Source organism: Leopardus geoffroyi, chromosome C1 (assembly GCF_018350155.1).
Source record: "Leopardus geoffroyi isolate Oge1 chromosome C1, O.geoffroyi_Oge1_pat1.0, whole genome shotgun sequence".
NCBI classification, from domain to species: Eukaryota; Metazoa; Chordata; class Mammalia; order Carnivora; family Felidae; genus Leopardus; species Leopardus geoffroyi.
In genome coordinates, this window is record NC_059328.1 from 203,115,827 (window position 1) to 203,141,077 (window position 25,251).

At 45.2% G+C, this 25,251-nt stretch overlaps 1 protein-coding gene across 3 annotated transcripts in view; it reads left to right on the plus strand.

The window, feature by feature from the left end:
• The first annotated feature begins 2,036 nt into the window (after nt 1-2,036).
• TTLL4 (tubulin tyrosine ligase like 4) overlaps nt 2,037-25,251 on the plus strand; it is a 38,626-nt gene continuing 15,411 nt past the window's right edge. Inside the window, exons 1-4 of one of the 3 annotated variants that reach the window (XM_045481278.1) lie at nt 2,037-2,314; nt 21,039-22,650; nt 23,735-23,844; nt 24,199-24,262. In XM_045481278.1, the coding sequence (XP_045337234.1) occupies nt 21,137-22,650; nt 23,735-23,844; nt 24,199-24,262 (1,688 nt within the window). In that variant the 5' untranslated portion in view covers nt 2,037-2,314; nt 21,039-21,136. The remainder of the gene's footprint in view (nt 2,315-21,038; nt 22,651-23,734; nt 23,845-24,198; nt 24,263-25,251) is intronic. The other 2 variants (XM_045481279.1, XM_045481276.1) reach the window with 2 other exon arrangements.

Here is a 25,251-nt window from a genome sequence, read left to right on the forward strand (position 1 = left end):
GAGCCCAACACAGAGCTCAAACTCACAAACCGTGAGATCATGACCTAAACTGAAGTCGGACGCTTAACCGACTGAGCCACCCAGGCGCCCAGGAAAGAAGTATTCTTTAGGAAAGAATTATTCCTCCCCCCCGCCCCAAATAATTCATTAAATACTAGCTAGAGATATCATGCTTGTCTGGCATATAAAACACTCGATGTAGAGAAATTAAATATACAGACTTTTTAGGTTATCACATAAAGCAATAGTTAATCATTTTATGAGGAAGCATAATAAGAAAACATATTTCCATCCTTGTGAGCATACAATCTAGGGGATTAAAAATCTATAAACAATCTTACACCATTTTATATCATTGCACAAAGTGCTGAGAGGATTAGAAGTGAGTGCTGTGAGAAGTGTCTGGAATTCACAGAATGTCTGGAAGGTTTGAGCGTTTGTGCCCATGTTTCATTTTGCGTATGTATGAGTGCATGTCTGCTTTAACTCTTTTGGTGGGAGAGGGAAGTTAACGTTTTCAAACATAAAAATAGAATAGCATAATAAGCTCCCAAACTCTGATCTCACAGATTCAGCTATTATAAACATTTTGCCACACTGGTTCTACCCATTCCATTAAAAAATTTTTTTTAACGTTTATTTAGAGAGAGAGTGAGAGAAAGCACAAGCCAGGGAGGGGCAGAGAGAGAGACACACACAGAATCTGAAGCAGGACACTTAACCAACAGAGCCACCCAGGCACCCCAATAATGGTTTCCTAACATCTGTCTTTGTTCTTAATGTCCCCAGCCCATATTCAGATTTCTCCACGGTCTCAAAAATATCTTTCACAGTTGGTTTGTTTGACTCAGGATCCAAACAAGGTCCACTCATTGCATTTGATAATGTCTCTTAAGTCTCCTACAATCTAGAACACCTTTTTTTAATACTCTGAAATCGTTGAAGAAATGAGGTCATTTGTCTGTACATTGGCCCACCTTCTGGATTTGTCGGATTGCTTTCTTGCAGTGTCATTATTTCTCTTTACTGGAAGTTGGGAGACAAAAGCTTGATTAGATTCAGATTCAACTTTTTAAAAAAATGTTTATTTATTTTGAGAGAGAGAGAGCATGAGCAGGGGAGGGGCAGAGAAAGAGAATCCCAAGTGGGCTCCATGCTGACTTGGGCTTGATCTCATGACACATGAGATCATGACCTGAGCCAAAATTAAGAGTCTGATGCTCAACCGACTGAGCCACCCAGGCACCCCAGATTCAACAATTTTTTGACAAAAATTCACTACTTCCTAAATATTGTGTAGTTTAAATTGCATCACATTAGGAAACATAATTATAGCTGTCCCACAATACACGATCTAAGATTGGTTAAAATCTATAGGGGATCCCCCAATCAATCCTCTAATGGTTTTAGCATCCGTCATACTGTGGCTGAAATCAATGATTTACTACGCATCCTTGCTCTGGTCCAGATTGTTTTCATTAGGTTAGTCTCACCTTTTATTGTTCCCTTTATTTCTGTAGCCTACTGTTTAGAAAAGATCTTTTCACCCTCCAGCTCTCTTTCGATTTTCAGATCCATTAAGTCTAGGGTCATCTGGGACTGAGGACATCTAGGGCACCGTCTGCCTTGCCTAAGGAGATAATGAATTGGAGTCAGTGTTTCCTAAAGTTCATATCTGAAGCTCATAAAGCAGGAGGTTGTAATAGTACTCCGAGTGGACTGGAGTTAGGGGAAAGTGGGTTGGAGGGAAACAAGGGATGTGGCCACGTGTCTTTTACTGGAGTCAAACTCAAAAGGCTTTTGCTGAGAAATAAGAAAATTCTTCAATAAAGCCTTAATTCCTTGATTTTAGAGGAGCGAATTAAGGCACGGCCCAAGTGAGTCCATAGAGGTGAGGTGGAATCAGGGCCCAGAAAAGGAGAGAATCCTGGAATCCCAGAATATAGTCTTTCAGGGACTCAATCTCGGGACTACAACTCCCAGAATTCTGCTCTCCGGGTCTCACGCGCACTGAAGCGACTGCGCTTGCGCGCGGCTGGTGACGGCCGGCCTTCCCAGTTCCCACAACCCCCGAGATTCCGCGCGCCAGCCCTCCTCCCTCCCTGCCGAGATAGCCCCTTCCAGGCCCTCTGTCCGTCCGCTGGGGGCGCGCGCAGTGCGTGGCAGGCGGCCGCGGCGCCGGCGGCTGGGAGCGCGGGTCGCGTGGTGGTGTGTGGTTGCTAGGGGCGTCTGAGGCCGCCCGCTCGCCCCAGCAGGCCGAGGGAGGAAGCAGCGCGGAGCCGGCGCCGAGCCGGGGCGAAGCTCGGTCCGCTAGGTGAGTGTGGCGGTGAAGCCGGGGGAACGACCCGCCGCCGGCCCGACTCTCTTGCCCCTCCCTCTGCCCCGGTTCTTTCGCGCGGGTCCCCAAGCCCTCCGGCGGCTCCCGCCCCAGCCCCGCTTCCTGCCCGCCAGCTCTCCATCTCCGGGTAGGCGAGGGGGCTGCGGCCTTCCACCGGGCCGGGTCTTCGCGCGTCCTGGGGACCCTTCTCCCCCTCCGCCACGCCCCGTGAACTTAGTCAGCCCCGCCTCTGGGCGCCCGGACCCTGCAGCATCCCCTCACCCTGGGCCTCCCTGCCTCCTCTTTCCCGCCGCGCTGCGGTTTAAATTCTCCTCGCCTGTGTGTGAGCCCAAGCTACCTCTCAGGCTTCATAGGTGAAGTGAACACGGATATCCACTTTTTTAGTTCCCCATCTTCAGTAGGTGTAGAGAGATACTATTCCCAAACTGTAGAGTTTCAGATAGGGTTTGAGATCCTGTAAACGTTAACTCTTCATTTGTCCATCCCTTTATTTCATCATTCATTCAACAGTGTTTTACAAATATCGACAAATATTTAATGAGCCAGGGACTGTGGAAGGCTCAGGGGAGGTGTAGTGATGAACAAGGCAGGCATGTCTTCGCGGAGCTTGTAGCCTAGAGATTTTCATCAAGTAAACTAGCATTTGCCATACTGTGTGGTGTGTGCTCCGATAGAACGTTGGATATTTAACCCAGCCTTGCTCGGAAAATTATACCATCCCCATTCCCTGGTCTTCACATTCTCTTTCTGGATGTTGGAAATGTTTGAATCCTTCCTCCTTTATTGAGTAATCCTTGCTCCTGCAGATACTCCAGATCACATCTTCCTCAACTTCATCATCTGTTGGTTTAGCCGATCAACAAATAGCTGGGGGACCCTTTGGGACAGTGTTCCCTCCGTCCTTCATTTCTTGCAGTAAATATTGAGCCACTGTTTGCATAAAACCCACCCCCTTGGTGCCCAGAAGGCAACCAGCTGCTTATTGATTGGTGGAATGGAACCTTGAAAAGTTATCAAGTGTTTTCTGGGAATAAAGAAGTGAGAACCCATTCCAGATACAAAATAACTTTAAAGAAAATACAGCAAGGCCTAAAAAGAGAACCGGAAGCAGTTTGACAGGCCTGAGGTGCATTTAGAGGTAGCTATCCAGTGACAAATAGGAAAAGGAAAATTAATAGGGGTTAGATCACAAAGGGCCTTGGATGTTTTGTTAAAGAGAACAGTATCCTCAAGAGCAGTGGTTTTTCAAGCAGGGTAATTGGGGCCCAAGACTTCCAAGGGATACACCTGCGTATATAGCTTTAGAAGGATCCATTTCCAGATCCTCAGCTTTCAAATGAACTCTTCTGAAACTGACTTTACAAGAAAAGGCAGGTGGAGAGGGGCCTGGGGAGGGATGTTATATCCTTCACACTTCCCTGTATTATCCCAAGTGTAAAAACCTCGGGTTGCCAAACAAAGCATTTGGAAATACTGATTTCAGGAAGGCCTCCTTTGGTGATTAAATTACTTTGAAAACCCAGAAGGCTTCGTCTCCCCCTAATACAGATTGGTGTTAGGGTGAAGTCTGTGATATTCTGAATTCAGAAGAACCCCACAGTTAAATGTGATTAGAATGTTTTTTGGGACCACGGGTTTTTCAAGCTATAGGATCAAACTTGCATGAAAAGCTTTTAAAGAGATTTCTTTTAATTTAGGTGTGTGTTATTCAATAAGATAGCTAAAAATTATTTTATTAAATCATGAAATGCTTATTCCAATTACGGTTAACTTAGTTCTTTTTATAAAATGTTTAGTAGTTTCTACCTCCTTTTTTTTTTTTAAGTTTATTTATTTATTTTGAGAGAGAGAGAATCCCAAGCAGTCTTCTTACTCTCAGCGCAGAGCCCGACGCACCCAGCTCTATTCCATGAACTGTGAGGTCATGACCCGAGGCTATGCCAAGAATTGAAAAGCTAACCTACTGAGCCACCCAGGTGCCCCTCTGTCTCCTTTTAACAGAAGAATAAACTTGTTTAAACTTGTGATGAAAAATTTTAGAATTAAACTTTATTTTTTAAATGTTTATTTATGTATTTTTGAGAGAGACAGAGCACAAGCAGGGGAGGGGAAGAAGAGGGAGACAGAATCCAAAGCAGGCTCCGGGCTCTGAGCTGTCAGCCCAGAGCCTGATGTGGGGCTTAAATTCACAGCCCTGAGTTCATGACCTCAGCTGAAATGAATGCTTAACCGACTGAGCCACCTGGGTGCCACAAAGAACTTTGTCCTTGGGAGCCCTCAGGAGTATTCTGGACAAACAGTGGTATTCTAGACCAGAGTGCTCAGACTTACTACTCTTAGGACTTCTTTATACACTTCAAAAGCTCTTTGGGATCTTCAATATATTTTTTAATTGGGATACATAATCTTGATAGTTACCGTACTAGAAATTGAAATATATATTAATTCATTTAGAAATAAAGCCATTACAAGTTAATGTAGAATTTTTAAAATGAAAAATGATATTGTTTCAAAAAGATTAGAAGAGTGACATTTTTTCAAATCTCTTTAATGTCTGGCTTAATAGAAGACAGCTGGATTTTCATATCTCTTTCTGTATTCAGTCATATTTGTTGTTTTGGTTGAATTATCAAGAAAATCCAGCCTCACATGGACATTTAGTTGGAAAAGGAAGAGTATTTTTAATAGCCTTTTCAGATAATTGTGGATATTCTTCTTTGGTATTACACACAAGTTAACAAGGGATGGTTTTATGAAAGTTATTACAGTGTGGTATCTGAAATGATATCAGTGAACTTTTCATACTTTGTTACATTAAAATCCATTGGTCTGCCTCTCATTTTGACTGCGTCTTTTACCCAGAGAGGATTCTGTAGCATTGTGTGATAGGCATCTGGAAAATACTGGTTTCACTGAGTTACGTGGCTCTTCCAAATGTTGACACATTTTATTAACGGTGTCAGAAAAATCATATCACCACACTCTCATCAGAAAAAGGGTTAAGTGTTGGGAAGCTGTCAAGTTCATGGCGGCAGATACAGTTTTGCCAAAATTCTAATTTTCTCTTGGAAGCTCAAATTTTATCATTGGCAACAAATACTGTCAGTTGTTTTTTTCTTGGGTTGCCAGTCTCACTTTGTTTTATTTTCTAGAAAATGTTTGCCAAATGCCAAAGTCTGAATAACCCATCGCTTTTGTGTCATTTATTCTTCCAAGTGAGCATGATGTTCCACAGAAAAATTTTGCAATTCATACGCACAGTGCTTTCCTTAGAGGTAGCCATCACCTTCTGTATGCCACATAGGTGTTTTATATGTGCTTCTTGTTTTGTCACACAGAATATTAAAAAGATGCCCTCCAGAATTGAGCTTTAATAGAATTTTTACTCTGCCATCAAGGACATTCTTGGGTAAAGCTGGCATTCTTTCACTGTGTGGGGAGGAAGCGTGTGGTGGTGAAGGATCTAACTTGGCGTGCCATTGTCTCACTTCTCGCTCTGGCACCAAATGTTGACCCACCATCGCTTTTGTACCGTCAGTGGGAAGGCCAGCACAGTTAAAAAGGCGAATCCCATCTTAGTTTTGTTAGGAAAATAGTTTCACCAGCAGAACCTGTGGACTATCCCCAGAGGACCACCGTCCACCCTCAGGAGGAGGGAAGAGGTTCCTTTCTGGTATAAAAGCGAAGGCTTTAGGAGAGCTAGTCACCCAATTATGTTAAGCCTCCAGCAGTTTTCACTTTTCAGTAATTTGTAGATTTACCTCCCTCAGCTCTAGGTGCTGTAAGCTAGATTTTTCTCTCAGGTTGGCCAACTCCTTTTGCATTACTGAACTGTGTTCTGTAAAAGCTGGCTTTCTTAACTTGTGGTATTGACCCTCCCTTCTCATAGGGCTACGGTATTGACCTTCCTTTCTCAGGAGGCCTTCAAGAAGTTCATTGCTCCTCCACATTTTTTTAGGGGGACGTAGCTTGGGATTTATCTCATAAGAGAAATTGAGTCTGATTCCTATATTCCTCCCCATTCAGCTTGGTTCCAGATACGACAGTTCTATCTTCTACCATATCTACTGAGCGATTAAAGCAGTCTCATCAGAGAGCTTTGGAATTGTAGACTCTGAGCCATTTCTGATGTCCTGAGTTCCCACCTGGTGACAGTGAGAGACAACCTAGGTGGAGGAGGAAAAGGGAAGTGCAGGTCCCAAGGGCCACACCCACTTCTGTAATATAGTAGAGTGATTTGATCAGTGGGTAATGAATAATTGCTTTCTGTAGAAATAGATATCTTGTCTAAGTTGGTCTGGACCTGGCCCCTGGAGACTTGATCGTTTGAAACAACAGCCATAGATTTTCAAGCGTAGGTTGCTCATCATTCACTCTCAACTAAGGAGGAAACTTGAGGCAAAATTACATCTCAAAGCGTGGAAGGCGGAATGAAACGGGCAGTTTGTGGATGCCGGATAAAGATGACAAAGCAGATTGGTGTGCTTCCTGAGACTGCTTGCTCTAGAAGAGCAGAGGCTGCAGCCCCGGACGGCAGTTGGGGATCTACTGCAAGAGCCCTGCGTTTGGTGAGGTGGGTGGGTGGAGGGGGTAGATATTGGGCTAAGCTAGCTCTGTAAACAGAGAGAAAGGGATGTTTGAAGTCATTTTGTTTAAGAATGTTTTGCAGTTCTTTATCTTTTTTATTTTTTAAATTAATTAATGTTTTTATTTATTTTTGAGAGAGAGAGACAGAGTGCGATCAGGGGAGGGGCGGAGAGAGAGGGAGACACAGAATCCAAAGCAGGCTCCAGGCTCTGAGCTGTCAGCACAGGGCCTGACGTGGGGCTGGAACTCACTAGCTATGAGATCATGATCTGAGCCAAAGTCGGTTGGTTAACCGGCTGAGCCATGCAGGCGCCCCCTATCCTCCTTTCTTATCCGTTTAGTCAAGTTTTTTTGTTTTATTTTTAACAGCTTTTTTTTTTTTTTAATGTTTGTTTATTTATTTTGAGAGAGTGCAGGGGAAGGGCAGAGAGGGAGGGAGAGAAAGAATCCCAGACAGGCTGGGGACATCAACTGTGAGATCATGAATTGAGCCAAAATCAAGAGCTGGATGCTTAACCTACTGAGCCACTGAGGCTCACCTATTTTTTTTTTTTTTTTTTATGTTTTTAATGTTTATTTATTTCTGAGACAGAGACAGAGCATGAGTGGGGAGGGGCAGAGAGAGAGGGGGACACAGAATCCAAAGCAGGCTCCAGGCTCTGAGCTGTCCGCACAGAGCCCGACGCGGGGCTCGAACTCACAGACTGAGAGATCATGACCTGAGCCGAAGCCGGACGCTCAACCGACTGAGCCACCCAGGCGCCCCTGAGGCTCACCTATTTTTAACAGCTTTGTGGATGTATGAGTGACATTGAATGTACCCATCACCCCCAAGTCCATGGTTTTCGAAACCTTGTTCTAGGGAGCCTAGTGCCGGTGAGGTTGTTGGGGGGGGAGACGTGGGAGGCATTGCTGAGGAGGAGGTCAAACTAGGGCAGTGATCTGCCCCCTTCTGCCAGATTAGCTTTGCATTTGTCTGTTATAGGTACACCGGGATTCCCTATGAAGACCATCATGGAGCTTGTGAGGTATATCCAGGTGAAAAGAGAACAGTGTTGAGAGTAGCCTTTGCAAAAGTATCACGTTAGAGGAATAAATACGCAAGAGATATTTATGGAGAGAGTGGGGCTTGAGTTGTGCCTGGAAAAGGTAAATAAAATATAGGGATTCAGAAGGAAGAGGCTTAGTGGAGTAAAGGCCTGCAGACAAGTTTGGAAGGTTTATTCCAGGAGTTTAGTGTTAAGACCAGCACAGTTCATACGGCAGTTCAAGGTAGAAGGAAATGGAAATAAGCCTTTCAAACCCAAGGTGAGAAATCTGGATTTTATTTACTGACTCATGTGAGAATCATCTGGAATGTTAAAAATGCAGGTTCCTGGGTGGCTCAGTTGGTTAAGCCTCCGACTTGCGCTCTCAGCTCAAGGATTTGATCTCAGGGTCGTGAGTTCAAGCCCTGTATTGGGCTGGATGTGAAGCCTACTTTAAAAAAAAAAAGCACAGATTCCTGGTCCTACTGAATCCTCTCTGAAGATGGGATTCAGGAATCTGCACCCCATATTATTCTGATGCGGATGGTGGTACTTAATGAGGACTCCTAGAAAATGTTTGAATTGGGAGTAACCCATTGAAGTAAAATCAAGCAAAGTGAATCTGGAGGCTGCCTGGAGGATGGAATTCAGGAGGGCAGGCCCTGGAAACACAGACTTCAGTCTGGATGTTATTGCAATGGTCCAGAACTGGGGTAGGGGTGGGGAAATGAAGCCTGCTAAGGAAGAGAATCTCTTAAATTTTATCACTGGTTTGGCCATGGAGAATAAGGGAAAGGATGAAGTCCGAGGTGACTGACATATTCTTAGGTGACTGAGAGAAAGAAAGTTCCACTGAAAGAAATTGAAGGACAAGTGTGCAGGGCTGGTTTAACAAGCTGGATTGAAGTGATTGGATACGCATGATGAAAAGGTAGAACAGACAGTTGGTGACGAGGACATGAAGCTTGAGAGAGGTCAGGTCTGAAGAGTGGCTCTTCTGTAACTAATAGTTGAAATTGCAAGAGCAGATTGGTTGGATGTGAGGGAGGGGATAAAAGAGGAACTTGGAGGACTTTGGAGGGGGCTTCATGGGGAGAAAAGGCACTGGGGAGGAGTTGGGTGTGGCTGTGGCCTGGTTCCTGCACTGAGTAAAGAAGTAGCAACAAGGAGATGGTGGTAGGAGCACCTGTGTGACCTGAAGAGAGTCCACTTGCGGCTGTGCTGGTTTTAGCTGTTGTAGATACATTTGAATATTCAGCAAATATTTAATGAGCCCCGATTACATTTCCAGGGCTCGTCATAACACTATGTAAACAAGGTCCCAGTTCTCAAAGAGCTTTCATTCTGGAAGGGAAAATAGACAACAAAGGAATGCATAAATAATTGAAGTTTTTGTTTTAAAAATAAGGAATGTGGTTTTTGACTAGGTGATTCATTTTTATAGCCAGAAATTAAAATGATAGAAAAGATAGGTAAGTCTCACACCCCATTGATAAACTTTAAAAAAAAAAAAATCAGTTCCTATTTATTTTTCCACTATTTCTTTAGGCAGTTACAAGGAAATATTAACATCCAATAATTTCAGTTAGTGGAGGAGTGAGACTAAAACGAGGTAGTGTGATAGGGAAGGATCGGGGGTACTGCATCAGTGTAGACAGGCTTTTTGAGGTGGTGATATTTGCTGAACTCTAAAGATCTGAGTGTTTCAGAGAGAACAGCGGAGCCTCTGGGAACACAGGTGGGAACACACCTAGTGAGGAGGAAGAATGGCTCTCATAGGGTCAGAGATACAGGAGTCAGATCATGTAGGCCTTGGAACCACCAGATGGCTTTAAGCTACATTTTATTTTTTTATTTTTATTAAAAAAATTTTTTTTTTAACGTTTATTTATTTTTGAGGCAGAGAGAGACAGAGCATGAACAGGGGAGGGGCAGAGAGAGAGGGAGACACAGAATCTGAAACAGGCTCCAGGCTCTGAGCGGTCAGCACAGAGCCTGATGCGGGGCTCGAACTCACGGACAGTGAGATCATGACCTGAGCCAAGGTCGGACACTTAACCGACCGAGCCACACAGGCGCCGCTAAGCTACATTTTAAAAAGGGCACCATGACCACAGTCTGGAGAATTGGTTATAAAGAAGGCATAAGAGGTAGAAGCAGGAAAACCAGCAGGTGAGAAGTGATAGTGGTGTGGACTAAGGTAATGGTAGAATTGGAGAATAGATGGCTCCAAGGGCATACATTTGAAGCTGGAAAGACTTGATGGTGGATTGAGTGAGTGGGAGTGAAGATCTGAGGTCAGGGTGAAGTCATTGCCACAGGGCATGTTGGGAGTGTTGGTGTTGCATGAATACCAAAGGGACTTAGCCCCTTCTGCCTGGATGTTTTTTTTACTGAAGTCTTTTTGTGCATTTGAAGCTTATTTACTGCCTCTGATTCTACAAGGTCTCTAAAGGTGAGTCGGTTAAGTGAGGAATAGGATTGAAATGATTGATGGCATTCTTTTTTTTTTTTTTTGAATGTTTATTTTTGAGAGAGAGAGCCGGACAGACAGAGCATGAGCAGGGGCGGGGCAGAGAGAGAGGGAGACAAAGAATCCAAAGCAGGCTCCAGGCTCTGAGCTGTCAGCATAGAGCCCGACACCGCCTGGTGCTGGAACTCACAAACTGCAAGATCCTGACCTGAGCCGATGTTGGATGCTCAGCGGACTGAGCCACCCAGGCACCCCTGATTGATACATTCTTATCTCAGCCCGGCTCCCATTGTCCTTAGCCACCCAGGCACCCCTGATTGATACATTCTTATCTCAGCCCGGCTCCCATTGTCCTTAGCACGACTTTACTGAAATCTGACATTCCCATCTAGTTTCAAGAAGATTAACAGAAAACATGTTCCCTTCTTGAGTAACAGTGGTCATAGGAAAAAACAAAAACAAAAAACCTTAAGCTTCCCATGTTGTCCCCGTGGTCCTTCGACCCTAGCCAGCCCTTATCTCAGCCTCTAGGTTCTTGTTTCTCAACTGGTGCTGACAGCAGCTGCTTTTCAGTTGAAGTCAGGACCAGGCCTTGTGTTTTGTTGGACAATGAGGTTTTGCTTAGAATCAGGTTTAAACAGCATTTCTCCCCTAAAAATCAGAGACCTCCCCCTACATGGTGTGTTGATGGGCCCCAGGGAAAGTGCTGTTGAACTTTATCTGCCAGGCTCCCGTGTTTGCCTTCTTCCTCTTATTCCCCTTTAAGCCAGGGTTGGCAAATTCCCTGGCAGGTTAGAGCAGAGTATGCTGGGTGACTAGTTCATATTAAGGTGGCTACCAGTGGCTACACTGAAAAGACTTATATACTGGGGAGGCCCTTCTTTAAGGCATGTGACCTCAGTTCTTGCGCCTTAGTGATGGATCCCCAGTCAAGCCTGCTTCAGGTAATGGAGCAATGAGTGAGTTTTACTTCATTGGCTGGAATCATTCACTGGTAAAATTCATTCCTGCCAGTCTAATTTCAAACAAAAATTGAAGTCGATTGTGCGCTGCCTACCTCCTGGTCTGAGGACAACCAAGCTTCCCTTTAAGTAGTAATAACCTTTTTTTTTTTTTTTAAGTTTATTTATTTTGAGAGACACAGAGAGAGAGAGAGAGTGTGTGTGTGTTTGTGTGTGTGTGTGTGCGCGCGTGCGCGTGTGTGCAAGCAGGGGCAGAGAGAAAGGGAGAGAGAGAATCCTAAGCAAGCTCTGTGCTCTCAGCTTGGAGTCTGATGTGTGATGTGGGGTTTGAACTCACCGTGAGATCATGACCTGAGCTGAAATCAAGAGTCAGACACTAGGGGCGCCTGGGTGGCTCAGTCGGTTGAGCGTCCGACTTCGGCTCAGGTCATGATCTCACAGTTTGTGGCTTCAAGCCCCACGTTTGGCTCTGTGCTGACAGCTCAGAGCCTGGAGCCTGTTTCAGATTCTGTGTCTCCCTCTCTCTCTCCGCCCCTCCCCCACTCGTGCTCTGTCTCTGTCTCAAAAATAAATAAACATTAAAAAAATTTAAAAAATTAAAAAAAAAAAGAGCCAGACACTCAACCAATTGAGCTACCCAGGTGCCCCCAGATGTTTTGCCTATTTTTAAAATTGCCTATTTAAAAAATTTTAAATTGGGTTCGTTTTCATCCTTTTTTTTATTATTTATTTTGAGAGAGAGGAAGGAAGAGTGCATATGCACACACGCATGAGCGAGCAAAGGAGGGCAGAGGGAGAGGGAGAATCCCAAACAGGTTCCATCCTGTCAGCTCAGAGCCCCACTCAGGACTTTATCCTGTAAACTGTGAGATCATGATCTGAGCTGAAATCAAGAGTCGGAAGCTTAACCAACTGAGCGACCCAGGTGCCCTTCATCTTGTGAGAATTCTTAGTATATTCTGAATACAAGTCCTTTATAGTTGCAGCTATTTCCTCCCTGTTTGTAGATTTTTATTTTTCATTCTCTCAGTAGTGTTTTTCTAAGTTCTTTTTTTATATATGTGTGTGTAGCTTTTTTTTTTTTTTTTTTTTTAACTTTATGTATTTATTTTGAGAGAGAGTGTGGGTGACTGAGCAAGGGAGAGAGAGAATCCCAGGCAGGCTCTGTGCTGTCAGCACACAGCCCAACACGGGGTCAATCTCACAAATTGTGAGATCATGACCTGAGTCAAAACCAAGAGTTGGACACTTAACTGAGCCACCCAGGTGCCCCTTTCTAAGTTCTTAATTATGATATAATCCAGCTAACAGCTGGACTGTTAACCATACTTTCCTTTAAAATTTTTCAGTCATGATTTTTGTATCATATCTAATAAATCTTTGCCTTGCCCAAGGTCATAAACATTTTCTCCTGTTTTTTTTTACCGGAAGTGTTATAGTTTCGGTTCTTACATTTAGCTCTATGATCCATTTTGAGTCAATTATGGTCTAAAGTAAGAGTCTGAGTTCATGTTTTGTACATGGATACCCACTGTTCCGAAGTCATTTGTTAAAGATTATCCTTTTCCTCATTAAGTTGCATAGGCAACCTTATTGAAAATTAATTGACCGTAAATGTAAGGGTTTATTTCTGGACTCTGTTTGGTTCCATTCATCTGTATGTTTATTATGCCAATACTTACATTGCCTTGATTACTGTAATTTTATACTAAGTTTCTAAATCAGGTAGTGTAAGTTCAACTTTTTTTTTTTCCCCTCTTTTAATTGTTTTTGGCTGTTCTGGTCTTTTTCATTTCCGTATAAATTTTAGGATCAGCTTGTCAGTTTCTCCAGGAAAGCCTGCTGGGATTTTGATAGGAATTGCGTTTACTCCATAGATCAGTTTGGGAAGAATCGCCATCTTAACAATGCTGAGTCTTCCAGTTTATGAACATGTTATATGTCTCCATTTATTTAATTTTAAATATCTCTTGGCAGTGTTTTGTAGTTTTCAATGTACTTCTTTTGTTAAGTTTATTTAAAAAAAAATTTTTTTTTAATGTTTATTTTTGAGAGGGAGAGAGACACCATGAGCAGGGGAGGGGCAGAGAAAGAGGGAGACAAAGAATCCGAAACAGGCTCAGGCTCTGAGCTGTCAGCACAGAGTCCGACGTGGGCCAGAACTCATGAACTGTGAGCTTAAGACCTGAGCTGAAGTCGGACATTTAACTGACTGAGCCACCCAGGTGTCCTAAGTTTATTATTATTATTTTTAATATTCATTTATGTTGAGAGAGAGAGCACACACATGTGCATGCACAAGTTGGGGAGGGGCAGAGAGAGAAGGAGAGTGAATACCAAGCATGCTCCACGTTCAGCACAGAGCACAATGTGGGGCTGGATCTCATGACTGAGATCGTGACCTGAACCGAAATCAAGAGCTGGATGCTTAACTGAGTGAGCCACCCAGGCACCTGTTGTTAAGTTTATTCTTAAGGATTTTATTTTTTCTAATGCTATTGTGAATGGATGTGTTTCTTTTATTTCATTTTTTACTTGTTAGTATATAGAAGTAAATCAATTGTTGTATTTGATCTTGTATCCTATTATCTTACTAAATTTGCTTATTTAGAAGTTTTTTTTTTGTAGATTTCTTAGCATTTTCAATGTACAAGATTATGTCCCCTGCAAATAAGTATAGTTTTATTTCTTCCTTTGCAATCTACATACGCTTAATTTTTTTTTCTTGCCTTATTGCACTGGTTAGAATTTCCAATGCAGTGTTGACTAGAAATGAGGAAAGTAGACATCCTTGTCTTATTCTCAATCTTAGAGGGAAAGCATCTAGTGTTTTACTCTTAAGTGTGATATGAGCTGTTTCTGTGATCTTACGATGTCTCTATCAAATTTTGAATGTTTCCTTAGTTTTTGCAGCATAAGAGATAGTCTGGGCTCATCTGATGCTTTTCCTGTCCCAACTATTTTCCAAGGAGCTCTAGTTCCTTTGTTCTTTTTATTGACAAATGGTATGTAGTGATCAGGGTCTGGGCACTAAGTGAGTAACAATCACTTTTTAACTCTTCACCCAGTGTTTTCAGAAATCCCAACCATCTAGTTATATAAAAACTGTAAGGGTATATCCCAAAGCACTTTTTTTTTTTTTTTAAGCTTATTTATTTATTTTGAGAGAGAGAGGAGAGAGAGAGAATCCTAAGCAGACTCCACACTGAGTGTGGAGTCCGACACGGGTCAAACTCACGAACTATGAGATCATGACCAGAGACAAAATCGAGAGTCAGAAGCTTAACTGGCTGAGCCACCCAGGCACTGCCCTCCCCCCAAAAAAGCACTTTTCAATTGTTTTTTAGTGCCAAGTCACACCTGCAGGTGAAGAACCTAGTTACCAGTAATATAATAAATTGCACAGAAGTTTCCCAAATGACCAGACTACTATGTCTTTTTATGAAAGAACATTATTTGTACTAGCTGAAATTTTGCAGCGGAATACTTGCTGTGCTGCCTTCTCCATGTGTGTTTCCCCCTTCCGACCCCTCCCCCCTCCTTCATTGATACTTGAGAAAAGAGCTAAGGGAAGAAGGTTTGACCATATGGTGCCAGTAACGAGCATGATAACTGCCACCCACCCCTTGAATGTTTAGTGTGGACTGTGCTTTATGTGAATTTTCCAATTTGATCTCACTGCTACCCAGTGGGGGTTATGATACTTCTTCTCTTGTCTTTTCTCAAACATTCCAGCTGTGTGGTTTCAGCATTGAATGAATTCACTATTCATCAGAGCTCTGTTTGATGTGAGTTATGAAGGGATGGTAACTGCTGACCCAGCATGTCTGTGAGGGATCATAGTGCCCTGGAGACTCTTGGAATACTTCCCACAAGTAACATGTGGTTGGTTGTTGTTGTTTTGAAGGATTAGACAGTACAGATGCCCATGAAGTAAACTGGAAAAATGTCCCCCTCCCTTCCCCTCCCTTGCCCCATCCTTCATTCCACTCTTCTCCCCAAGATACTTACCATGATAGTTTAGTGTATATTCTTCCAGCCCTTTGTTTTTGCTTAAACACATTCAAATGTCCTGAGAGCTGTTTCAAAGGGGCTTTTATTCCCAAGAACACGCTCCTCAGCTGATCTGCCTTAAACTAACCTTTCTTGGGGCGCCTGGGTGGCGCAGTCGGTTAAGCGTCCGACTTCAGCCAGGTCACGATCTCGCTGTCTGTGAGTTCGAGCCCCGCATCAGGCTCTGGGCTGATGGCTCAGAGCCTGGAGCCTGTTTCCGATTCTGTGTCTCCCTCTCTCTCTGCCCCTCCCCCGTTCATGCTCTGTCTCTCTCTGTCCCCAAAATAAATAAACGTTAAAAGCTTCTCTTTAAAAAAAAAAAACAAAAACAAAAAAACTAACCTTTCTTTTCAGCTGGGCATGTTCCTGTTTGGACCTTGACCTGAGGAACTTAATCAGAAACAGGCTTGTTTGCTTCTAAACTTGAATGCTTCTGGCAATAGCATAGTGTTTGTATCCCCTGTTCACCCCTTGAGTTCTCCTATTCCCCAGGGATAATCTGTAGGAGCAAGAAAGGTGTAAGATTAGTAGCTCTGTGAAATGTGTTAGATTGTTCAAAATCTAACAGATGAGGTCAGTTTATTGGTTCCTTAAGTAAGTTCCTCACAAGCTCTTGGTTGGAGGGTCAACTAATGGCGGACCCTTGAGAGAGAGTAAGTATGAGTGCCTTTACTTGTCTTTAAGTAATGGATATATATGTGGCTAAAAAAAGCATGTAAATTGAATGAAAATAATGGGACTTGTGAATCCTTTTAATTTATATAATCACCAATTACTCTAAGTTTAGACTTGCTTGGGTTGGGTGTTCTTGTGTTTTGTTGTTGTTATAGAAACAGACTCTTTTTCTTTTAATGTTTGTTTATTCTGAGAGAGAGCACACACACGAGAGCACACGAGGGACAGAGAGAGAGGGAGAGAGAATCCCAAGCAGGCTCTGATGCTGGGGGTGGGGGGTAGGGGGGGTACTTTCATCTCAGGAACTGTGAGATCATGACCTCAGCCGAAAGCAAGAGTCGGATGCTTAGCCAACTGAGCCACCCAGGCGCCACCAGTTGGGCGTTTTTGAAACAAGGCTTTCATCAGTAGCCTTTGTGAGGCTTCCTACATATATAAATACCTTTCCTTCTTATTCTTGCCTTCGATGTCTCATCCTATAATGTTTCCTGGGAGATGGGCAGCCTGTTTCTGAGATTCTTTTTTTTTTTTCCAACGTTTATTTATTTTTGGGACAGAGAGAGACAGAGCATGAACGGGGGAGGGGCAGCGAGAGAGGGAGACACAGAATCGGAAACAGGCTCCAGGCTCTGAGCCATCAGCCCAGAGCCTGACGCGGGGCTCGAACTCCTGGACCGCGAGATCGTGACCCGGCTGAAGTCGGACGCTCAACCGACTGCGCCACCCAGGCGCCCCTGTTTCTGAGATTGTAAAGACACACATAGACACACCAGTGTGTATCATCACAGTGTGCTTAGGAATCTGAGGGAGTTGGGGCGGGGTGGGTGGTGTACATTGTGTCAGGAGCCCAGGGTATACTACAAGGGACAGGTTTTATGACCTCGTGGAAAAATGGCCTTCTGAGTATATACTTTCTCTGGGGTCTGGGTACCAGACATTATTTGTCCATCTAGGCTTTGACTTTATGGCAGAAACCACTATTGCAACGTGTTAGATTTTGAAACTATTTTCTCACTTCCTCTACTTTTTTTTTTTTTTTTTAATGTTTTTATTTATTTTTGAGAGAGAGGGAGAGAGAGAACAAGCAGGGGAGGGGCAGAGAGAGAGAGGAAGACACAGAATCCGAAGCAGGCTCCAGGCTCCGAGCTGTCAGCACAGAGCCCGACGCGGGGCTTGAACTCACGAGCCACAAGATCCATGACCTGAGCCGAAGTCAGATGCTCAACAGACTGAGCCACCCAGGAGCCCCTCACTTCCTCTACTTCTTATATTTAGGCCTTCAAAGGCGTTTTTCTGTTTTTTTGTTTTTTTTATGTTTATTTTGAGAGACAGAGTGGAGAAGGGGCAGAGAGAGAGGGAGACACACAATCTGAAGCAGGCTCCAGGAGCCGTCAGCACAGAGCCTAATGGGGGGCTTAAACTCAAACTGCAATATCATGACCTGAGCCAAAGTTGGCCATTTAACTGACTGAACTACCCTGGAGCCCCTGGAAGGTTTTTTAAAGTTTGTCGCTTCTCATTCCTATAGTCAGATGAAGTCATTCTTTGGTACTAGAGTGGCAGTGCTATTGAGGGTAGCATATGGAAAAGGTGACCCATGGCCAGGAGTCAGAGGTCCCTGGGACTCAGGTTGCCTGAATTTTCTAGCTAGGTCTCTACTTCCCCATCACATGGGGTTTTGATTTCATTAATGATCTCTGTAAAGAGAAAGAAGAAGGTTGCTTTTAGCAACCATTATTTCCTGGTCTAAACCAGACACTACTTCTGAACCAAAAACTATGATACCAGGTCAGAACATTTGTACGTGGTACTGTTATGAGTGATACTGTTTACTTCATGTTCTTGAAGCTACTCTGTGTAGGTTATCTGACATGCCAGATCGGTTTTGCTTGGCAGTTCCTGACACCTTCATCTTCGCCAACCCTGGTTATCTCTTACTAGCTCTGGAACTGTTTCCCAGAAAGGGATGTACGGAACCATCTTCTCATCTGTTTGACCCCTGTGTCCAGATAATGTGTCCTTACAAAGACAGGTGGCTCGTTTCTAAGTTGCCATCCTACACATCATGGGGACTACGAGAGGAAACAAGGAGTGGGAAACAGCCATTGCAAAGACATAGGAGATCTGGAATCCTGTTAGAGGAGAACCCACTTTACTCTGGCGCTTGCTCAGCTGGCCTGCTTCACACTGTGCCTGGGAGCAGGCCACCCACAGCCTCTGAAGAGGGTAGAAGTATATTCTTTGCTCCTTCTTCCTCATTCGGATTAGAAGTCAAGTCAGCCAGATGCCAGGCCACTTGGTTCAGTATTCCTGGCACTGAGGATTCATGTGACACGATGCAGAGAGGCAGACATTGCGTGGTGTGTGCAGAAGGGAGGAAGAAGGGTTCTCTTCACCCAGCCCTGAGGCAGCAGGCAGTGGGCCTCCATGGCTGCAGGGGGAAAGTGGGATTGGCCGCGGTTCTGAGACGAGCACATGCTTTTACAAGCTTCGTCCACGAAGGGGCTCAATATAAACGGTGGGAGAGTGTTTCCAACCTGGGTTCTCTCTTGAACCTGAAGCTTAAGGATAATTGAGGGGACAGGGAATGAGTGTGTGTTTCATTCCTGTTTAAGAGGCATTTAGAGTCAGACAAACTCTAGTTTTAATCTAGGCACCACTCATTATCGGTTGTTTAATTATAGAAGAGTTACTTAGCTTTTCTGATTTTCAGATTCATCACCAGTAAATTGAATATAAGGTTTTTGTGAGGATTAAATGAGATAATAGAGGTAAAATGCCTAGCACACTACCTGGCATTTGTTAGATGCCCAAATTAGTCTTCATCACTGCTAGCATGGTCCCCTTCATTTACTGAACTTTTTCAGTGTATTCATTCATTCAGCAGAATATTGAGCACTTAACTATGTTCCAGACACAACTGAGGACATGGGCTAAAGGAAAACATGCTTGTCGCTTCTGGTCAGATGAGTGGTCCAGTAGACCGTCATTAAAGTTCAGCATAATAGAAACAGTGACAGTGGCATGCACACAAATGAGACATCCTTTGCAAAGTGGAGAGTCCAGGAAGGCTCCCAGGAGAAGGGGATAGTCGAGCTGATTACTTTTCAGTCTGGTGAAAAGAAGGAAAAGGCTCCAGGGAGTGGCACTTGCAAAGGCATGAAGGTCTGAGATAGTGCAGTGCCCACGAGGAGCCACAAGTGGGGCGTTTTTCAGGCATACCAGTGACATTTCCTTTCCTTAGCCCTTTTCTCCAGTCACTTTGGTGTGTCTGTCGGGTCGCATTGGTAGGGCAAGACGTGAGGACTACGTGAGTTGGGACTGTGAATCTGTTGAGTGTACACAACGCACACGTGTGTGGTCTTGGAAAGTCCACGGCAGGCTTTGATATTCCCTCGTGTCTGCTTCTCTACCATAAGTGCACACTGTGTGATTGTCCCCGGCAGTATTTCCATAGTTTGGACTTGGTGGAGGTCCATTTTCTGTCTCCTTAATATGAGGCTGCTGGCATCAAAATCTAGTTTTAGAACTTAGGCTGTTTCTAGCCCACTGCCATTTTGAATGTTGGCAGTAATGAGTTGTGGTTTTTGTACTCTCTCTCCTTGAGAAAGAATTCACATAGGTCAGCCTTTGCAGGAAAAGAGGGCGATGTCATGTGGCTTCTGCAGGCTTTCTGTTGTTAGACAACACCAACAGTTCCTATAGATGTAGATAGGAATAGTGGGTCTTCCTTGGCCATTAGTCTTTTATCAAAATACAAGGACCTCTCCCCGTTGAAGTTTGTGTTTTAGAAGTAACTTGAGCCAAAAAATTCTCTGCTAATTCTTTCCCTCTTGCCATTGCAAAAACACTTTCTTGGTAAGGATGCCAGGATTCCATTCGGGATTATCCCAGATGAATGACTTCTTATAGAAGGGTCTTATTTTTTTCCCCTTTGGATGCTGTCATTTGTGAAAATTGGAGATTATTTTGTGACTTTGATTTAGAAAGTAAGTGACCATGCTTAACAGACTGTTTGGAACTGAGAATTACTGGCTGGTTCAGAGGTTTTGCCTTAGAGGAAACATTGAATGAGGGAACGTCTGAGACAGGCCCTCCCTCCCTGAGATCCAATCCCCAACTGATACCTGGGGTTTGATGTAAGGAAAGCTCTCCTACTTCTTCCTCTATATTCTGCCCCTGAACTCTCCTGTCCCACTGTGGCTGCTGGAAATGAGGTCACTTGAAGTAAAAATACCGTTGGTGTCCAGTTCCATTTTGTTTCTACTTTTTCCCACCAATAGCTGGCATGGGATTTAAGTCTATATAGTTGGCAAGACGCTTGAAGAGATGAAATCACTGTCTCAGCTTCTGAGCGAACTGCAGAGGTCAGCCCGGGAATTCTCTGCTTATATCTCAACTTGTCACACTTAACTATAAAGTGCAGGCCACGCCAGGGGTGACTGAATGTTGGTCAGGGACTCCTAGATGTAAAATCTGTTTCTCAAGTGACCTTTGATCTTTCAGAATTGGTTGGTGAAGAGGAAGATATTGGCTGGTTTCTCTGCCACGCCCAGACTTGCCTTATTCCTTGCCACACTGGGGGTTAGGCGAGGGAAGGAAGCCACTCAGTGAAGTGGATGGTGACACAGAGAGATGTATTTTGCTTTGGAGAGAGAGGAAAGATTTCCCTGAGGGTGTGGGAACACGTGAGCAGACTCACTGGTGGAGTCTTAAAGTCTGTGTCCTTGATGAAGCCGGCTTTGATTGCATGAGGGTAGCAGGAAGACCACTGGAAGCACCCTAGGACTCTCGTGCTCTTCTCTCAGGGTTCTAAATGACAGCCACGGCCGGGTGCCCAGGAAGAACCGAAGGGGGGCTCTGTTGCCCAGTGTCTGTCCTTCTGGGACTGTGACGTTCCCTATGGCTTCTCTCCCCTTCAGGCTGACGGACTTCAAGGATGCAGCCGCTACTACTGGAGGTGTGTGGCACCTTTTCCGAGTTGGGCCATGAGGCCACGTGGCCATGATGTGGGCCCCTCATGGCCTCAGCAGGAACAGAGCACTACAGCATTGGCCTCCGCCAGAGAAACGGCTTCAAGCAGAGTGGCCCCTCAGGCACAGTGCCCGCCCCGCCACCGGAGAAACCCTCCGAGGGCAAAGCCTGGGCTCAGGCCCATCAGCAGGTGAAGCCAATCTGGAAACTGGAGAGGAAGCACGTGGGGACACTTTCAGCAGGGTTGGGCCCAGGCCTCTTGGGGGTCCCACCCCTGCCAGCATACTTCTTTTGCCCCAGCACTTTATGTAGCTCAGGGCGCACGGCCGTCATTGCAGGCCACAGCACCTCCTGTTACCTGCACACCCTCCCAGACCTGTTCGGCGGCACCCTCCTGTACCGCCGCTCCGGCTGCAGGCACAAACCGTACCAGCAACTGGAGTCTTTCTGCTTGCGCTCGAGCCTGCCTGGAAAAACACCTTTTTCTCTCCCTCAGAAGAGCCTCCCTGTCAGACTCACTGCCAACAAGGCCCCTTCTTACACAGTCTCCCCCATGGCTCAGCCCATGGCATCCTCATCTACAGATCCATACCTCTCACTGGGAGCGGCTGGGGAAAATCCTTCGGGGAAGAGCCTGGCCTCTGCCATCTCAGGGAAGATCCCCTCTCCATTCTCCTCCCCCTCCCCCTCCCCCCCCTCTTCCCCCTCCAAGCCCACGCTGAATAACAACTCCTTCATGCGGCCAAATAGCACTAAAGTGCCTTTATCGCAGGCCACAGGGGGCCTGAAGCCAGTATCCTCACCCAAGATCCATCTTGTCTCCTGGCATCATTCGGGGGGTACTGGAGACTGTGCAGTGCAGCCTATTGAACACAAGGTCCCCAAGAGTACCAGCACTGTCCTAGATGATGCCCCTGCCTCTAGCACCCTGTCTGCCCCCAGCTCCTTAGACATGTCCACCACCAGTGTTGCCTCTCCCCAGTATAACCGGAGTAACTTAACCACAAGAGCAGAGCCACATCCCTGTGGCCTGGATGGCGACTTTGTTTCTCAGGCTCTGACTAAGGAGGTTCGGTTCACTGAGGCCGTGAGGAAGTTGACTGCAAGAGGCTTTGAGAAGAAGCCAAGGCAAGGCTGCCAGTTTGAACAGTCTTGTTTCATGAACTCCAGCTTGCAGTGCGATCTCCTCAACAAGAACAGGCTGTGGAAACCTCCCTCAGTAGGCCAGCAGTTCCCTCAGGAGGATGCTGGAGCAAACAGCAGGATCCTCCCTAGAGCCCGGGACACGTTGGAGTTGGACAGCACGGTCTTCTGTACCAAACGCATCAGCATTCACCTCCTTGCCTCACATGCCAATGCGCTCAGCCACAGCCCTGCCTGTGGGTCTACGATCGACTCCCCACCACTGGGAGAAGACAAAACTCCCATTCTGCCTTCTCCCTCTCAGCCCCTTGGTGTAGCTGATGTGGCCACCCGTCTCTCTTCCATCCATCTGGGCCAGCTTGGGACGGAGGGGCCTAAGGAAGCCAGGGAGCTGGACTCACCCGCTAGGGACATGGGGTAAGTTGGGGGACGTTTTTGATTGATTTAGAGCAGGAGAATGCATACACCATAATTTAATGACACTGACCTTATGTCTTTGAAGGTGGTTTTATTTTTTGGCTGCCCTAGAATTTTGGTTTTCACTTTAGGGCAGAGGTTGGCAAACTAGACCAGTAGGTGGGCCAAATCTTGCCCACTGTCTGCTTTTATAAATAAAGCTTTATTGAAACACAGCCTTCCCCATTCATTAACTGCTGTGTATGGCTGCTTTCCTGTTACAATGGTAGGTTTGAGTAGTTGCAACAAACTGTATGGCCCACAAAACTGAAAAGATTTACTCTCTGGGCCTTTAGAGGAAGCGTTTGTTTTAGATTAAAACCAGGGAGAATAATACCAAATATCTTGCGTTGGGGCCTATGACTTTTCTACTTAATTCCGAACCAGATCAGGCTCTTTGCCATTCCTGGTATGATAGCCATTAAAAAAAATTTTTTTTTGATGTTTGTTCATTTCTGAGACAGAGACAGAGCATGTGTGGGGGAGGGACAGAGAGAGAGGGAGACACAGAATCAGAAACAGGCTCCAGGCTCTAAGCTGTCAGCACATAGCCTGATGTGGGGCTCGAACTCACAAACCGTGAGATCATGACCTGAGCTGAAGTCAGACGCTCAACCAACTGAGCCACCCACGCGCCCCAATGCAGCCATTTTAGAGTTAGGGTATACACATGCTTGGCTTCTTCTCTTGTGCTTTGTTACCTCTCTGGAATCTTGGTCTACCAAGTCCTTGTTCTGAATTCCCAGAAGTCTAGCGACCTTTGAAGTCAGTCACCAGGCATTCGTTGATGGTGTTTTTGTATGCAGAATTGTGTACTTACGTGCTATGAGGGACTTCAGAGAAGATAGGAGACAGGGTAGCTCTCTACACCACAGGGGCTGTGGGCTTGAGGAACTGTGGCTAGACCTAAGCTCTGAGGGCAAGAGAAATGAGCAAGAGACAGCAGGTTGGTGAGTGGAGAGAAACACTGGGACATGATCAAGGAATGAGAATCTAACTGTGACCTGTCTTACTGACTGGGCTGGGGCATGATTCTTTCTTACAGTTCAGCTACACACCTCCAGGTAGACCTGGGTGAGGCTGAAGATCTAGAAGAAGAGCTGGTAGATGGTTTGGAAGACTGCTGCAGCCATGATGAGAATGAAGAAGAGGAGGGTAAAGGACCCTCTTACCTCCCACTGGGAAGTGGTCACCACCTGCAAGGGAAGGGGGCTGACAGCTGTATGCTGGCTCCTTGACTCCCTTTATCACCTACAGTAATCATTTGCTTCATGGGTCTAAGGGTGGTAGTGGCTTCTGGGGAATGGGTTTCCTAGCCCTCCCATCCCACCAGTCCTGCTTTCTCTGTGCTGCTGCCCAGCTCACAAAAGGCCGTGCAAGGCAGCAGGGTGGTGTTCGTGGCTCTGCGGGAAGGCTGAGCCAACATGTCCAAGGAAGAGCTGCCTAGGCTTGGTGAGTTTGTGTAGCAGCCTCTCCTAGTGGAACTTCTCTCTTTGCCCCCCCCCCCAGGAGACTCAGAGTGCTCCTCATTCAGTGCTGTCTCCACCAGCGAGTCGGTAGCAGTGATCTCTAGGTGAGTATTATGTTGATCGTTGGCAGAGGCTCATTTGCTGTCTCTTTAAGATTATAAGGAGATTAATTACCTATGTCATTAATGGCCCCGTTAACTGTAACTCATTTTTACCAGAGTTTTACATTTGCGATTTTAGTTTTCAAACAAGGACCAGGAGCATATTGTATCATTTAGGCTTAAAAATAGTACCATGTTTCTTAGCCTACAGTTTGGTCTTAATTTCCAAGAAATTGTTCAAGTAAAAAAATGATTTCAAGAAGTGCTTAGAAAATTGGGCCACCTGGGTGTCTTAGTCAAGTGTCTGACTCTTGATTTCAGCTCAGGTCATGATCCGATGGTCGTGGGATCAAGCCCCAGGTTTGGCGCATGGAGCCTGCTTAAGATTCTCTTTCTCCCTCTGCCCCTCCCCCACTTGCACATGCGCATGCTCTCTTTCCCCCACAAAAGGAAAAAAATCTTCTAGCTTAAATCTAGAAGCTACCCTTGGTAGAGTCTGAGAAATATCCATGTCTAACCAGGGAACCAAAAAGTCAGTCTCTTCATGTAGGCTCTTCTTTTACAAAACAGGTTGTTGGAGGATGCTGCGTAACTGAGATGGGGAACCCAGGGGAAGGAAAGAACGCAGGACTGTGAGGAAGTTATTATAAATGAGGGCAGTCATTCTGCTGAAGGTCTTTCAAGGACTTGCTGAAGGGTCACATATGCTGCCTTTCTGGGTAGAAAGTTAACACCTTCAACATAACCTTACTTGTTCCCCTCACCACTTACAACTTTGCCTTATTACATTGTTTTATTAAATATTATTTAAAAAATATTATAAGGAACCCCCCTGCCCCAAAGGACTAATTTCTTTTTTTTTTTTTTTTTAATGTTTATTTTTGAGAGAGACAGAGTGCAAGAGGGGGAGGGGCAGAGAAAGAGGGAGACACAATCCAAAGCAGGCTCCAGGCTCTGTCAACACAGAGCCCAGTGCAGGGCTCGAACTCACG